The 13867-nt window shown below is 48.3% G+C and overlaps 3 protein-coding genes across 3 annotated transcripts; 2 read left to right on the top strand and 1 right to left on the bottom strand.

Annotated features, from left to right (window-relative positions):
* Positions 1–5721: 5721 nt before the first annotated feature.
* On the top strand, positions 5722–7460 carry veA (sexual development activator VeA; the record flags this gene model as incomplete). The annotated part of the gene is made up of 2 exons (XM_057171670.1): positions 5722–5869; positions 5926–7460. The coding sequence occupies 2 exons, from the start codon at positions 5722–5724 to the stop codon at positions 7458–7460; spliced, it is 1683 nt and encodes a 560-aa protein (XP_057035573.1).
* Positions 7461–9054: 1594 nt separating this feature from the next.
* Positions 9055–11211, top strand: N7457_000601 (putative nuclear RNA binding protein; the record flags this gene model as incomplete). Its single annotated transcript, XM_057171669.1, has 1 exon — positions 9055–11211. One exon carries the CDS (start codon positions 9055–9057, stop codon positions 11209–11211), a length of 2157 nt encoding a protein of 718 aa, XP_057035572.1.
* Positions 11212–11739: 528 nt separating this feature from the next.
* N7457_000600 (putative MFS transporter) lies at positions 11740–13339 on the bottom strand (the record flags this gene model as incomplete). The annotated part of the gene is made up of 6 exons (XM_057171668.1): positions 11740–11912; positions 11973–12027; positions 12081–12153; positions 12241–12433; positions 12489–13051; positions 13101–13339. The coding sequence occupies 6 exons, from the start codon at positions 13337–13339 to the stop codon at positions 11740–11742; spliced, it is 1296 nt and encodes a 431-aa protein (XP_057035571.1).
* Between the last annotated feature and the right edge of the window lie 528 nt (positions 13340–13867).

Raw genomic sequence — 13867 nt, 5'->3', positions numbered from 1 at the left:
AGCTCAACCTTCTAGGATATACGATAGAAGTGAAGCCTTTTTCCGAAGCATTTTGTAGATAAACTTAGCAAGAATATGCCTCAAACCGCCCGTTGGTCCGAATATTGCAAACCTCTCGGGTTTTCACAGCAATCTAAATTTGTATAGCCCTTTATCTAATCATCTGTTGAAGATACAGAGGTATGATACAGCATGTAGGGTTCCACAATGGGTTCAAATGATACTGGAAATAAGATCTCTCATGGAAGGTGTAAAATTGTCTAAAGATCTAAATAATATCTGCTTTTTCCTGCTATTTATGCCCGTTTGTGTGCCGAGGATCGGGGTCCTCTTTTGGCCCACAAAGTGAGCTTTTCGGCGGAAAAGACAAAGAGACGTAGCGTTGCTAATTCTGCGGATAAGAGAATCATGCCTCAGGTATGGCTCTCAACATCATCTACGCCGCCGCCGGGGGGGGGGCGGGGGGGGTTCACATATTGTCTTTTCGCATCTTTCTTTCTATTGGACTTCTTTGTTGTCAAAACGGTCGAATTGATATGGTTTTACGCTACTATGCGATATCAGGACGCTATCTGCCTGTACATGTGCGTAACTAGATAGATATCTAGAGATCCGAGTCTGTTGTTTATATAACAGTAGTACTATTCATGAGCTTAAGCTCGAGTTCCAATTTCCCCGCCTCACTCCGTTTGCCTGTGCAGGATGTCTACTTAGTATCTATCATAGTCGCTTCTGAAAGGCCAGTCAAGGAACCGAAGGATGTCCCTCGCGCGTGGTCCCAGCATCCTCTCTCAGCTCATATCAGTTATCCAGAAAAAATGAATATTACATATGAGAGCAAAGGGAGAATTCCGGCGGTAATTTCGCCTCTATGAAATTATGCTGGGCATCATTGACAATTATCGACTAAAGTTTCGAATTTCAATTACAAGGTATCATAGAGACGGAGTGGATCGGATCGAAATCTAATTGCTGCATGCATAGAATATAATATTCGATCGATCTATGGAGCAAATGCTTGCATAATTAAGATTCACTAGTACAACTCTGTCCCAGCAGCATCCTATATCGGGCAGATGGAGAAACAGCGGCAAAGTCCTTCAAGGGCCAGCTCAAGATTCAATCCATAGATTTGAGCCAACAGTCTATAAGCTTCAGATAGTTGTGAATATCGAAATTGGATTTTTAAGTCCATAGGTTACCGTTTCTCCCTTTCTGATACCTTCTAAGAAAGGGGAGGAAGCGAAGTGGCACACGCTAACTAAACACTTCTAAACTCGACAAGTCATGCATCTGCCGAGGCTGATCGGAAATCATATCCTGATGTCACCATGACCGATCTGAATGCTGCTACATGCATTAAGGAGTGCTTATCTGTTCCATAAGGTTTGAGGGCTGTGCTTTGTAGCTTGTGAGGATCACACGCTTCCAAGTGGTAGAGAGGCTGGACTGGCGGTCTACTCTTTATTCTTGATCATGTTTGATATTCAAGGGAGAGGAAGTTACGATCCCAAGTTGATATGTCATATTGATGGATCTAGGTAGATGTACGAAACGTACCCCATAGATCGAGTCGTCCCGGGCACCTGGAATAAGTCACCATTGAGTTTACAATGCCGATCGTCCCGAGGTTGGGAGTATGTACAACGTATGTCGTACATGTGTACTATATCATGGCGGGGAGTAATAACGAGAGCGAGAGCGAGCTATTTTTCTGGTATAAGACAAGTGCGAAAATTAACGGTCTTTATTGTCAAATGAGGCAATTATTGAGCTCCAATTATGCTCCGTATACTCCGTACTCCGTACTCCGTAGCGTAATGGATAATGACAAGAATAGCTTCTGGACCTATGATAATGATGGATTGGATAGTTAATGATGGTAAGTGAGGATTGTACAGAAGTGGTAACAGATAGATCCCGGGCAAATCGCCTTCCAGATCCGTCATAATAGCTACTGCCTGCCATGGAGATGAAGAAAAAAACAAAGATTCTATCGAGCGTCCTGTAAACCAATAAGTACGGAGTAGTAGCTCACATGATAGATATTTCCTGCCCCAAATTCCGAACAAGGAAAGCTAACAGCCTAAATGTAGAGACAGGATCCAGCGGCTGGTAAAATTCCACACTAACTTCAACAGCGGCTGTGCACAGCCGACGCCGATATTAGAACTCCACAAACGGAGTACGGAGGAGAGTTTTGGCAACGCAAGCCACTCACATGGGTCCGACGCCGTATTCTAAACATGTTGGACATGCGAAACAAACCCTTGTCAGATACGGAGTACAGGATGGTTTATATATCTACCGGGGTTTTACAGTTGTACGTAGTACTCAGTATGGTGTATATGAAATAGGAACTTTCGAAGTTGTGGGAGGATTCTATGATAAGGTTTATGTTGTATGCACACTAGTTTCCGTATAAACCGGCCGTTTGATAAGCGATGAATGATGCTATGTATTGGGAAAGCATGTATCAAGAGCCCACTGAGCGCTAACGAGAATCTAAGTGATGGTGAATCCTTCTGGAATACTACGCACTCCGTACCCCGTACTCCGTATCAAGTCCTCAGATCAGATTTTCATACTCTTCGGACGCCGGGGAATGATCGCAAGCTATAGTGAATTAAACTTCTAATGAGAGGGAATCGCAAATGCAATCGTGGAATTTCAACTCTGCGAAATATTTCGCCCAAAGTAAAAGGACCTATGCACGCAGGCAATTTAGCGGCTTAGGATGTACTTCGTGAAATGGCACGGTATAAAATGCATGTTTTATTCTTATATATTGTTGCTAATTTAATTTCGTACTAGATTGGGGATAATAGTACATTGTTGATATTGATTGGTAGGTTATTCAACAGATGAATTTTTATACTTCGCCCAAGGCCAACCACGGGGATATATACTCCGTACATATATCTGCGCATATTGTTAGTGCTAACGCAGTGCATCTCAGGGCCAAATACGTACATCTCCTAGGTGCTTTATAATGTATGAATGTACCTAAATTACTAGGCGCAGTGTAAACATGCGAGAAATGGTTGGGTAAAATAAAAGCTAAAACCTAAGGCCAGTTGGACAATCGCACTGTGCAGATGGTCTTCGGCGCCACGAAGCAATTGAAAGACACCGAATTCAAAAAGAGCATATTGATATAGATTACTTCGTGTGTATATTTACATCATAATCTACTATATCCGGGGACGAGTTCTTGTGGCTGTGATGGGTCGAGTACGGAGTACGGAGCATGGGGACCGAACAGGGAAAACCATAGGCGGAGGCTATTCAGCGTCCGATCGGCTATTTTGCGCTGATGTAGTAGTTGCTCGTGACCCGACTTCCTCGGTACTATGTATTATGACCACATCCTCGAATCAAAACAATTTTACTATAACCTTGCCCCGAAGGAATACTAGTAAGTTGTACTCCGTACGGAATACATAACTCGTCTCATATACATTGCTGACAATGATAGAAAAAGATTGTGTTTAAGCCTAATAGCGCACATCACAACCGTTAGACCCCGCCCGATTTGGAATTCTTTACTACATACTGTAGATTCTGTACTCTGTCAGGCAACTATGTAAACCCACCGAATGCACGGAGTAAAATGGACTAATTGCTCTTCATTTCATTTCATTTTTGAATGGGGCAGTGATGTTCGATGCGGACCGTGTGGAGGATTTGAATGCGTTGTACTCCGTACTCCGTGCGGATCACACCCACGGAAGGAATATAGAGAACCAATTGAAGGACATCGACATATTAATATATGATGTACGAAGTGGAGTATATTGCAGTCGATTGTACATTTCCAACCAAGGGACCTGACATTGAAATCCACTATTATTAATCTTCACGCCCTCAATGCCGGCAGTGTACAACATACGGAAGCCTGCGTACTCTGTATGGCAACGTATATCGTACCGAAACCAAGGCAAAGCCCCAAAAAAAGTTTGCATCATTTATCCACCGTCATAGGCAAATCAGATGATCAGCCGAGAACCCGCACCTAACCATGGATGGTCAGAAATTCGAGAACAAGGGGGATTCGCAGATCGAAATCCATCGGAGGACTATGCACGCATTGGGTACACAGCTGGCCACCGGAGCAGCTCCTTCCAAAAACCGTCTAGTCGGGCCATGGCCTCTATTAGTGTCATTGCTGATTGGCCTGCTATACTCCGCCCAGCCATGCCGTGAGGGAAAATCGGTGGTTCGATAGAGACCGGATTGACAATGGGAGCGAATCACTTTCCCTTCCCTTCTCAACGATCGGGGCGTAGAGATCTCTTCGCAGTATTCCAAATAATCGAGGGGATCTGCATGGGATCTGGAGGTCTCATGCTAGGGAAGTCGGGAGGTTGGAAGGTTGGAAGGTTTCCCAATTTCTTTGTCCCCATTCGAAAAGACAAGACCAGTGTAATGAGAATACGCGGGTATTTTGGGCTGTATGAATGGAATTTACAGCCTTCAGCAGTACGGAGTACCTATGATTGCTTTCCGGGATTTGATCTGACACCGGGGTTTGGTGAGAATAATGTCGTCTCTCCCCAAGTATATAGAGATGGGATGAAGGAGTATAGAATAAGCATCGACTATTATGGAGACAAGGAAAATAAAGAGACACCGATCCGTTGGACTGGGATGCGGCCGGAACCCAGGAATGTAGATGCCGGGTAACGTGGAGGGGGGCTGTTCCATGGCTGCAAAATACCCTTGGGGTCACATCTGGGCATCTGCACGGAAATGTCACGATCGACACGCCCACATTTACGGGTTTACGGAATACAGATAGTGGTAGAGGCTGTACGGAGTACTCCGTACGGAGGATGACCGGGCTAGTATTCTGCCTAGGTAACTATTTAGTCTTCTCGGAATCTGTTTAGATTGGCAGTGCATAACGGTAGGATTTCGAGCCTTACTGCAAGATTAGGTGCCTAGGTACGGAGTACGGAGTACTCAGTCCTCGATCCCTAGTCTCTAACGAGGCAGCCAGCGTAGATCGCAGGGGCCAAAAGCACAGGACTCTTTTTCGTTTTGCCCAATGCATTATGTCCCGCACACCCAGCTATAACGTACATGTGTACGGAGTATGGGGGTACGCTATCGCTATGCATATATGTCCAAATTTAATTTCAAATAGGAATGGCAAATTGCAGAAACTCCCAATGCATTGTAGAAAAGAAAACTTTAGGTACTCCGTACGGGGGTACTTCATACCAAGTAAATAACAATACGGGCCCATCGGGGCTACCGAACAGGTACTTCGGTCATACCGCAATGGCCCATAATCGGGAGCCGTACTCAGGTGGTCAAGCTGGAGTCTGCTAGTGTTCCTAATTCCCACTCTGCCCCCTCCCTCTCTTTCTCTGTCTCCTCTCTTGTAACTTGCCTCTGTCTTGGATTTGTTTTTCCAAAGTCGCTCTTTGATTACGGTCTTCATTTTATCCCCTAAAGGAGAGGGAGAGGGGGTCCACCGATTTGACCGACTACAATTTTCTCGAAGGGCCTATGTGAGGGCTGGATCTGGAAGAGGGAGAAGCAGGCCGCATTTCACCAAAACAAATCAACATAACTCTCCCGCTGTGAACGTCGGATTGTATGTTGCGCGTCACCTCGAAATCTACCTTGGGCGAGATCTCCAACCACACAATTGATCTTTGCTGATATTGCGACCGACAGAATACCTGGGAATAAGAGCATCGATCTACAAAAATGGCGAATCGACCACCTATCATGCCGCCTCACAATGAGACCGAGCATTCGATCAGCCGGATCACCCGCGAAGGGAAACAACTCACATACAAGCTGAGTGTGATGCAACAACCAGAGCGGGCAAGAGCATGTGGTGCTGGAGCCAAGTGTAAGTGTTGTTGTAGAAGAAAGTCAGGGTTGTGTTGACTAACCTCTGGGAAATAGCATCTGCCGACCGTCGCCCTGTTGATCCACCGCCTGTGGTAGAACTGCGCATTTTCGAATCCGATCCTGCCAACGATGCGCAAAAGACTGACATCACCTTCGCCTATAATGCCAATTTCTTCCTTTACGCAACGCTTGATACCGCACGCCCTATCGCTCACGGGCGGGTGGCTGGGCCTCCGTCGTGTCCTGTATTAACAGGTGTACCAGTCGCCGGTGTCGCATATCTCGATCGGCCCTCGCAAGCAGGCTATTTCATATTTCCAGACCTGTCTGTACGCCATGAGGGCCGGTACCGTTTGAGCTTTCATTTGTACGAAGAAATCAAGGACGCCAAAGATGCCGATAAGGATTCAACTTTGCCTCTTCCCAACCAAATTAATCATTCTGCCGCATCCAAACCTGGCACACCACAAGCATTCCTTCATTTCCGTCTTGAGGTCAAGTCGGTACCGTTCACTGTTTACAGCGCTAAGAAGTTCCCTGGCCTAGCAACTAGCACTTCTTTGAGCCGTATCATTGCCGAGCAGGGTTGCCGTGTTCGCATTCGTCGTGATGTCCGTATGAGGCGCCGGGGTGAGAAGCGGGACGAGGATTATGAATTCGATGGGGACCGCACAGCTGCATATACGAGACCATCCGATCGATTTGGTACACCCGATAGATATGCGGCTTCGATGGAACGTCCTCGGTCAAACAGTAATGGCAGCAATATGGAATCGCCCTATGGGTTTGTACCACCAGATCGGCGACCATCTGCCCCGGATTATGGCTTCCAGTGCCCACCGCAGCAGTATCAAAGACCCATGCCACCTGCACCGATACCACACTCTCAAACACCTTCATACCAATCACATCTTTCATTTGGCTCCACTCCTTCGCATTATCCGGCTCCTCATATGCCGCCTACACCCCCACCGATTGTACAGCAAGGCATCTACTCTCCACAACACGTATACTCTCAAATACGACATCCGTCCAATGCCTCCGAATACGAAGGAACACCTATTGGGTATCCCGTTCCTCAAATCCCTGTCGACCGGGGTGGCTACCCCAAGTCTGGAATGACATCCTATCGCATGGAACCACCGAAAGCAACCCCATACATGGATCCCCGCATGAGTGACCCCGGTTTATATCCAACCATGCCTCACGCTCCGATTCAACGTTCTCAAACCCCGAACCTGAGCCAATCCATTCCGCCACTCAAAGCCATGTCACACGAATATGCCAATCATATCGTTCCTTCGGTGGAATCCTCTTCGCCGGGCCCCAGTGGATACGATAACGTTCGAGGGAAGCGTATGGTGTATCAGACTGGGCCAGCGTACGGCAAACGGTCACATGAAGATTCTTTCGGTCTCGATGATCGTCCAATGCAAAACGGCATGCGGCCTGATACCGAGGCTTATCCGAGCGCGTATCGCGATTTCTCGGGTGAAAGTCGTGCAGCTCTAATGGCTGAAATGGGCATTGAGATGTCTTACAAGCGCGCCAATGGCAAAATGGTCATGAAAGCTCCCCCGTCGAGCTAATAAGATCCACAATGGTCTCACATATCTTGCCGTTGCGGCAAAACAAAACACACTATATTTGCCTCGAGTTTGCATGCATGACTCGAGGTTTGAGCCGGTCAATGGACTGGTTTCCTGACATGGTATATGACTGCATCTTTATTTTTATTTTTATTGTTTTGTATATGAATCTTCTTCTCCCTCCATTCATATCCCTTGAGCCCTAGATTTCCCGTTGCGCCGTGCATGTTTTTTCTTCTTCAGGGCCCGGTATCTTCATTTTGAACTCTTGTGGGAGAAGCACTTTCAGCCAAACATTCCGCATTTTACAAGAGTTCAGTTTGCTTCTTGATACTGCCCAAACCCAATGGCGTTTGACGGGAGTCACATTCATTCTTGAGACTTGCATCATTCTCGGATTACCTCATACTATCGCCAAGACCAAGGCCTTGTTCTATTTATCCCAACATGAGCTTTGGAACCGAAAAGAGGAAATTCCATCCCTCTCTCGGCGACAGATGGAATGGGCATTGTACATATGGTGTTTTTACTCCTTGACTTCTTTCCACATTCGTGATTTCTGTTGATACCATGTGGATGTTCAAAAAACGGACAGTGTCGGTTTTATTGCTCTCATTTTCAGCGATCATTGTTCCTGCAGTGTACAATCTTTGAACAGACAAGGGCTGGCCTCATTCTGATTACTGCGTCGGAGGGCTGTTTGCGATACTGGGTTTCCTTGCTTCACACCCGCACCGAGGCCCTGTTGCTTCATCCACTCTTGACACCCGGCGTCATGGGATATTCTTGATACCTAGCCTTTATGTTTTTTTTTTTGACCTCACTGAATCTATGATATGATCAATCTTATGATCAGAATGCACATCCCCAGTAAAGGTAGCCGTTTTGCCAGTAACCAAGGGCTTGCCCGTCTCTCATAGACAAAAAAACCTATACTCCAAATTATCATTTGTTAATAACCTACTGATAGGTATGTAGGCAGATTATAGTGTAAACTCATAATAATCTGGAAAGACCGAGGCTTAGTAAATGTCCTAATCTTTTGTCATACCGATGGGCACATGTTTGAGACACGCGGAATGGTGCATCGCATCTGCCCCACAATATGCTCGAGATCCTTACATGTTTGTGACAGGAATCACGGACATATATGGACTTGGTAGGGAGGGCATACATAGATGTAGTATGTGTGTCAGGTGTTTTCCCGCAATGAGGCATTCTGACAATGTACCAGGTACTTCACAAACAGCGGTGCTTAACGGGTGCATGTGGGTACCCAGTACCACAACAAACTTTCCAGGTTCCAAGGTTGCCCCCCTTGGCAAGTGCGGAGTATGTAAACAAACCTTCCTCAACATTCAACTTGCCAATGGATTCCTCTTGTGCTTCCTGACTTCACTCCCCATTCTTCCATGTCAGCCTTTGATTTCTGATTTCTGCGCTGACATCTTTCCAAGTGTGTAGTGAGAAGGATTAAGCGCAAAGGTAAGGGCCTATGCCATTTATCCCTATGGAAGGGATCTGAAACCGAACCCATATCAGAGGAAATGAATCTAATATGCCCTGCATCTCATAGATCCCCCGCGATACCAAAATGGATCTCGACCCGAGCCCCGCACACCAGCGCACCTCGCGCAAGCACCAGCGCTCTAGCGACGACGAGGACAGCGATTGGAGCTCGGACATCTCTGGACAATTCGATGATGCCGAAGAGGCAAATGCAGACGGCTACAAATCACCTACAGTGAAGCTGGCAAAGCGGCGTCGCTCGAATGACTGGCCTTTGCCCGAAGAGGGGGCTGACTACGGCGCCCGTGATCGCCGCACCCACCGCGGCGAAAACAACAGTCTCAGCGTTACCGGAACGGGCTCCGGTTACAGAGCTTCACCTCGCGCTTCTCCGCGAGGCTCATTGGTTTCCTTGCGCGCTCGCCATGCTGCGGCTTCTGCTCCCACTCCCCGCCGCCCCAGAGGTCGGACGTCGCGATTCGTCGAAGCGACCATGAGTGATAGTGTTAGTGAAAAACCACCTAGCATCTATTTTCGTGAGCAAGAAAACAAGCAACTTGGCAATCCAAACCGCTCATCTGGCATCTTTCGTTTTGGAAAGGCCATTGCCTCGGCGTTCAATCCGTTCGGTGGATGGGGGAGAAATGAGGGTTCGCCCGATAAGTCCCCGCAGAAAGACGTTATCCACCAAGCGGAGCAGGCGTATGCTGAGCTGAAGAAAGCTGGCTATAAGGGTACGAACAAGGGCTACTATACACAAACTCATGGGGTCAACGCTGTCGCCGCCGATCAGACTTGGCAGTCTCTCCAGCACAAGATGGATCACACCTCTCCGATCAAATTCTCGTGCCGCAACTCAGTCGATCGAGACGACCAAGTCCTACCCGCACGCTCGGTGTCTTCCGCCTCCAAGCGCTCTTCTCTTCAAGATCTTCGACTGCCAAAGTCATTATTCCACAAGAGCCATGGATCACCATCAGGGTCTACAGCAGTGTGTTATGATGCCCTTCCCGATGGATTCGAACCGTCTGGGATTCGCAAGCAGCCCTCCCGCAGAGAACTCTCGCGCCAAACCAAGTTGCTCAAGAAGGTCAGCAACCTTGAGGACAAGCTGCAGCGTGCCCGGCGGGAACTTCGTGAGCTCACAGGCAACGAGGAGCGGACCCCAGCACCTACACCCCAGCCAAAGATTCTCAATACCGAGATCGATCCTGCATCATTCCCACGGAAGTTCGTCCCTGGAGCTCTGCCCACTCTACCATCGGAGCGGCTTTTGGATCAACAGGCTGCAGAAAACGCGGCTGCTGGATACGATACGATCAACTTGACAGCCCTGCCATCTATGGACGACCGAGAAAGTTTCTCATTCGAAGAACCCCGATCACTCCGAAGCCCGGCTGCGGCCAAAAGTCCAAAACGGCGCTCGAAAGAGCGGGGGCCGTTATCCACGGGTAAGGATTGTTTTTCCCTCAAAAGGAAGTCTCCCATTCCTGAACCTGTCGATAGCCGGAGCTCTCACGGGCCCAGTACGACGAACCATATCGCCGATTGCGACGAGCTCGAGGAGCTGACAGACTTCGGTTTGCTCAGTCCACCCGGAAAATCGAAATGGCAGAAATCCGAAGCCGGCGAAAGTCCAGGCTCAGCCAAGCGCAGACAAGCCCTCGATGACGTGGCTCCTTGGACCGAAGAAAATAAAGAAGATGCAGGAGGAAATGCAAGTGCCACGCGTAACATCAAAAGGTCCCCCTACACTCAACCCCGAAAAGTGTCCGGCACCACCAGCTCACCAAGTTCCAAGCCCACAACCCCTCTCCGCATGAAAAAGAGCATGGCCAATCTGCGCCAGGGCTCTTCGCCTGCCACTGCCTCTGACATCGGTTCTTCCGTCGAAATTTGGGCCACGCCTCTACCCGCGCCACAAAGTGACTCCCAACGCGAAGCCTTCTACTATCATCCCCAACGCCAGCTCAATCCTGACCGTAGCACTCGTACCCCGACGCGATCAAGAACGACCCCTAGGCGTAGATGGTCGAACTATCATCTTGGGGACGATATCCCGCCCGTGCCACCTCTCCCTGAGGAACTCCGCTCGAGTGCTGCTAAGGTCCATGTCAATGCGAACAAGTCACTCAGGGAGAGACCTGTGTCTGCCCCGGCTTTCTACCCATCGTCGCCTTCCGTTGGGGATTCTTTGATCTCGGATCTGGAGGACTACCAATGGCCCGAGGATATTTTTTAATCTTGGGGGGTTCAATCATTTTCTTTGTGTTGAGGGATCTTGACCGTGAGATCTTCTATCTTGGATGGTGTTTTATCATGGCAGTGCGAGGGTGTGGATCTAGGTCTCCTTTTTGGCTGATGCTTCTGGTTTCTCGCGCTTTTGGTTGATCTCACGCCTTTTGTCGACGTGGTGTAATGAAGTAATGAAGAATGAAGATATGTACTCTGGCGATACCCTGGCATCTCGGGTTTTTCAAATTCACTCAATGCAGATTGAAATCATTCTATTTTCTATTTTCTCGCCTGCTTCCTAAGTCTTACGCAAGAGCTGGTGAGATCCCTAGACATCTGCTTTAATCATTTGCACCTGTGTAGTCTTGAGATGAACATCTCGGAGTTGTTCAAAGTCTCAAGTCCAGTATGTTCATTTTGTAGTCAATTTGTACATGGCCCTTCCTTCTCAGTGCTGTGATAAAACCCCTATTGCGTATTAACAACCCATATCCTACCAAGATTCAATCAACCAACTCAATTGACATTTAATTCCTCAATCCCGATGCAACGCAGCATCCTTGGGCAAAATTAACCAGCTCCCAGCGGCAGCACCGAGCAAACCAACAAGCATGGGCTGCAACACCTGGACACCTACCCGACTCGCGATAACGCCCGTCAAAGCAGGGAAGACAGATCCACCGATCTGTCCAAGTACAAAGACGAATGCTTGATAGAATGGGATTAGAAAAGCAAGATTTCACCTGGAACAGTATGGGATGGACTCACCGATTGCCGAAGAGCGAATCTCGGGCGAGAAAATCTTTGAGCCTACTGATATACCCTAGAGCAAGATTTAGATCTGGGGTCTGGGTTCGTAGACTAGTGGGCACTCACTGTTGCGAAAAAAGGACCAGAGAAGAAGCCCAGCAGACTGACTGCAACCGCCTCGGTGATGATATTTGGGACACTGGTAAATTCCGAGTATTAGTGAAAGACAACGCGAGAAACGATGGTTGATTGTATAGACAGGTCGATTGGAATGTGTTCCACTCACAGCCAGAAAACCAACTGCAATCCTACACACAACAAAGCATATAGAAAGATCATACGGCGCTCGCCCAGTCTATGCGTCGGTTCAGCGAGGATTAGCCGTCCAAGGAACGCACCGCCGAAGAATCCAGCCGGCACGTAGCCCATTTCTTTAACATCGCCATTGCGGACTTGAACAAGGTATTCGACCATCCAACCTGTCCATAATTAGCCTCAACCGCCACAAGAAAGAAAAAGAAAAAAAGCACCTACCGCCCGCAGTAACCGAAGCACCCAGAAAGAAAAAGAAAAACAAACTAAGCAACCAAACCCCGGGCATCGAAAGCGTATCTTTAATCTCCCGAATCGCAGACTTCGGAGTCTCCCCAACCCTCCCCCTCAAAACAGCCGACGCAGCCATGCGATCCCGGAACGAAGCAGCCACAAACACCAGATTCGCGACGCCCAATCCCAGCGGGAAAAGATAGAACAAAGACCACTTCGAATCGGCATTCGCTGACGCAACACCCGTCGCTACGAACGGCGCAACTAGACATCCGGCCATGTACATAGCATGGATAAAGCCGAGCCAGCGGTGCGCGCCGTTGAGCGATGACACGAACGTGTTAGCGTGGGTATCATTGTAGGCCTGGCCCAGACTAGCGAGGAAGAATGTCACGGCGTACAGAGCGAATGGGGGTTCCCAAACGCGCAACACGTGGGAAATGACCTGGATGGCTGCGCCTAGACTGAGGATTGGTCCTAGGTCTAGGTATTTGGTTATTGTGCTGTTGGTAAGGGCGGCGACGAACCAGCCGAAGAAGGTGGTGCCGTATCTGGTGCTGTTAGTATTGGGAGGTTGGGAGATTTTGGATTTGTACTTACACTACGGCTACCATGTTTGTTCCGATGTCGTAGGTGCGGATCACGTAGGGAATGAGTGAGCCTAGACTTCCGTCGTTGACGCCCGCGACGAAGAAGGATAAGCCCGCGCTGAGGACTTTGGCGTACATCCATTTTGGCTCGGGGGGTGTGTCTTGGGGAATCTCATGTTCGGCTGGTATGGCTTCGGTGGATGCTCTTGTTCGTAGGACGATTGTTTCTGTTTGTGTCTGGGTGCTCATGATGACATGGGATGTGAGAATGAGGCCCCGTGGAACTGGGGAACGGACAACTCTTTATGGATGCGAGAGGGAAGAAAATTACAGACGGCAATCCGGGCCGATTTTGCGGTTTTATAAGAGCTGAAAGCAGCAGAATTTGAGTATGCGGAGAAATGGCCGTCAATACGTGGAGTGCGGAGATGCCAGGTTCTTGGCCCGAGGTTTAGCCGATGCAATCATGAGAGGTGGTAGGTTGCAATATACCGTTGTTGGTACTTCGCGTTTGGACTTAAAAGAGGTCTTGAGCACATAAAGTGAAAGGGCGGACTAAACCGGGGTAGTGAGATGCATCGATGTATCCATACATAGTCTATAAAACAGTCACCCTTGATAAATGGACATACTTGGGTTTCCCACTCTTTATAAAGGATCATACCTCTTAGCCTGGAAGGACTACTCATTTATTTCCAGATCTATGGAGCTAGTTTTAGCTTAGTACACCAGCGGATGGTAGGCATACTTTAAGTCAACATTAAATTGGCAGATAGT

Source organism: Penicillium paradoxum, assembly GCF_028828445.1.
Source record: "Penicillium paradoxum strain IBT 22861 chromosome Unknown utg000002l_segment0_segment0, whole genome shotgun sequence".
In the NCBI taxonomy this organism is placed as follows: domain Eukaryota; kingdom Fungi; phylum Ascomycota; class Eurotiomycetes; order Eurotiales; family Aspergillaceae; genus Penicillium; species Penicillium paradoxum.
This window is presented reverse-complemented; position numbering and strand designations above follow the sequence as displayed.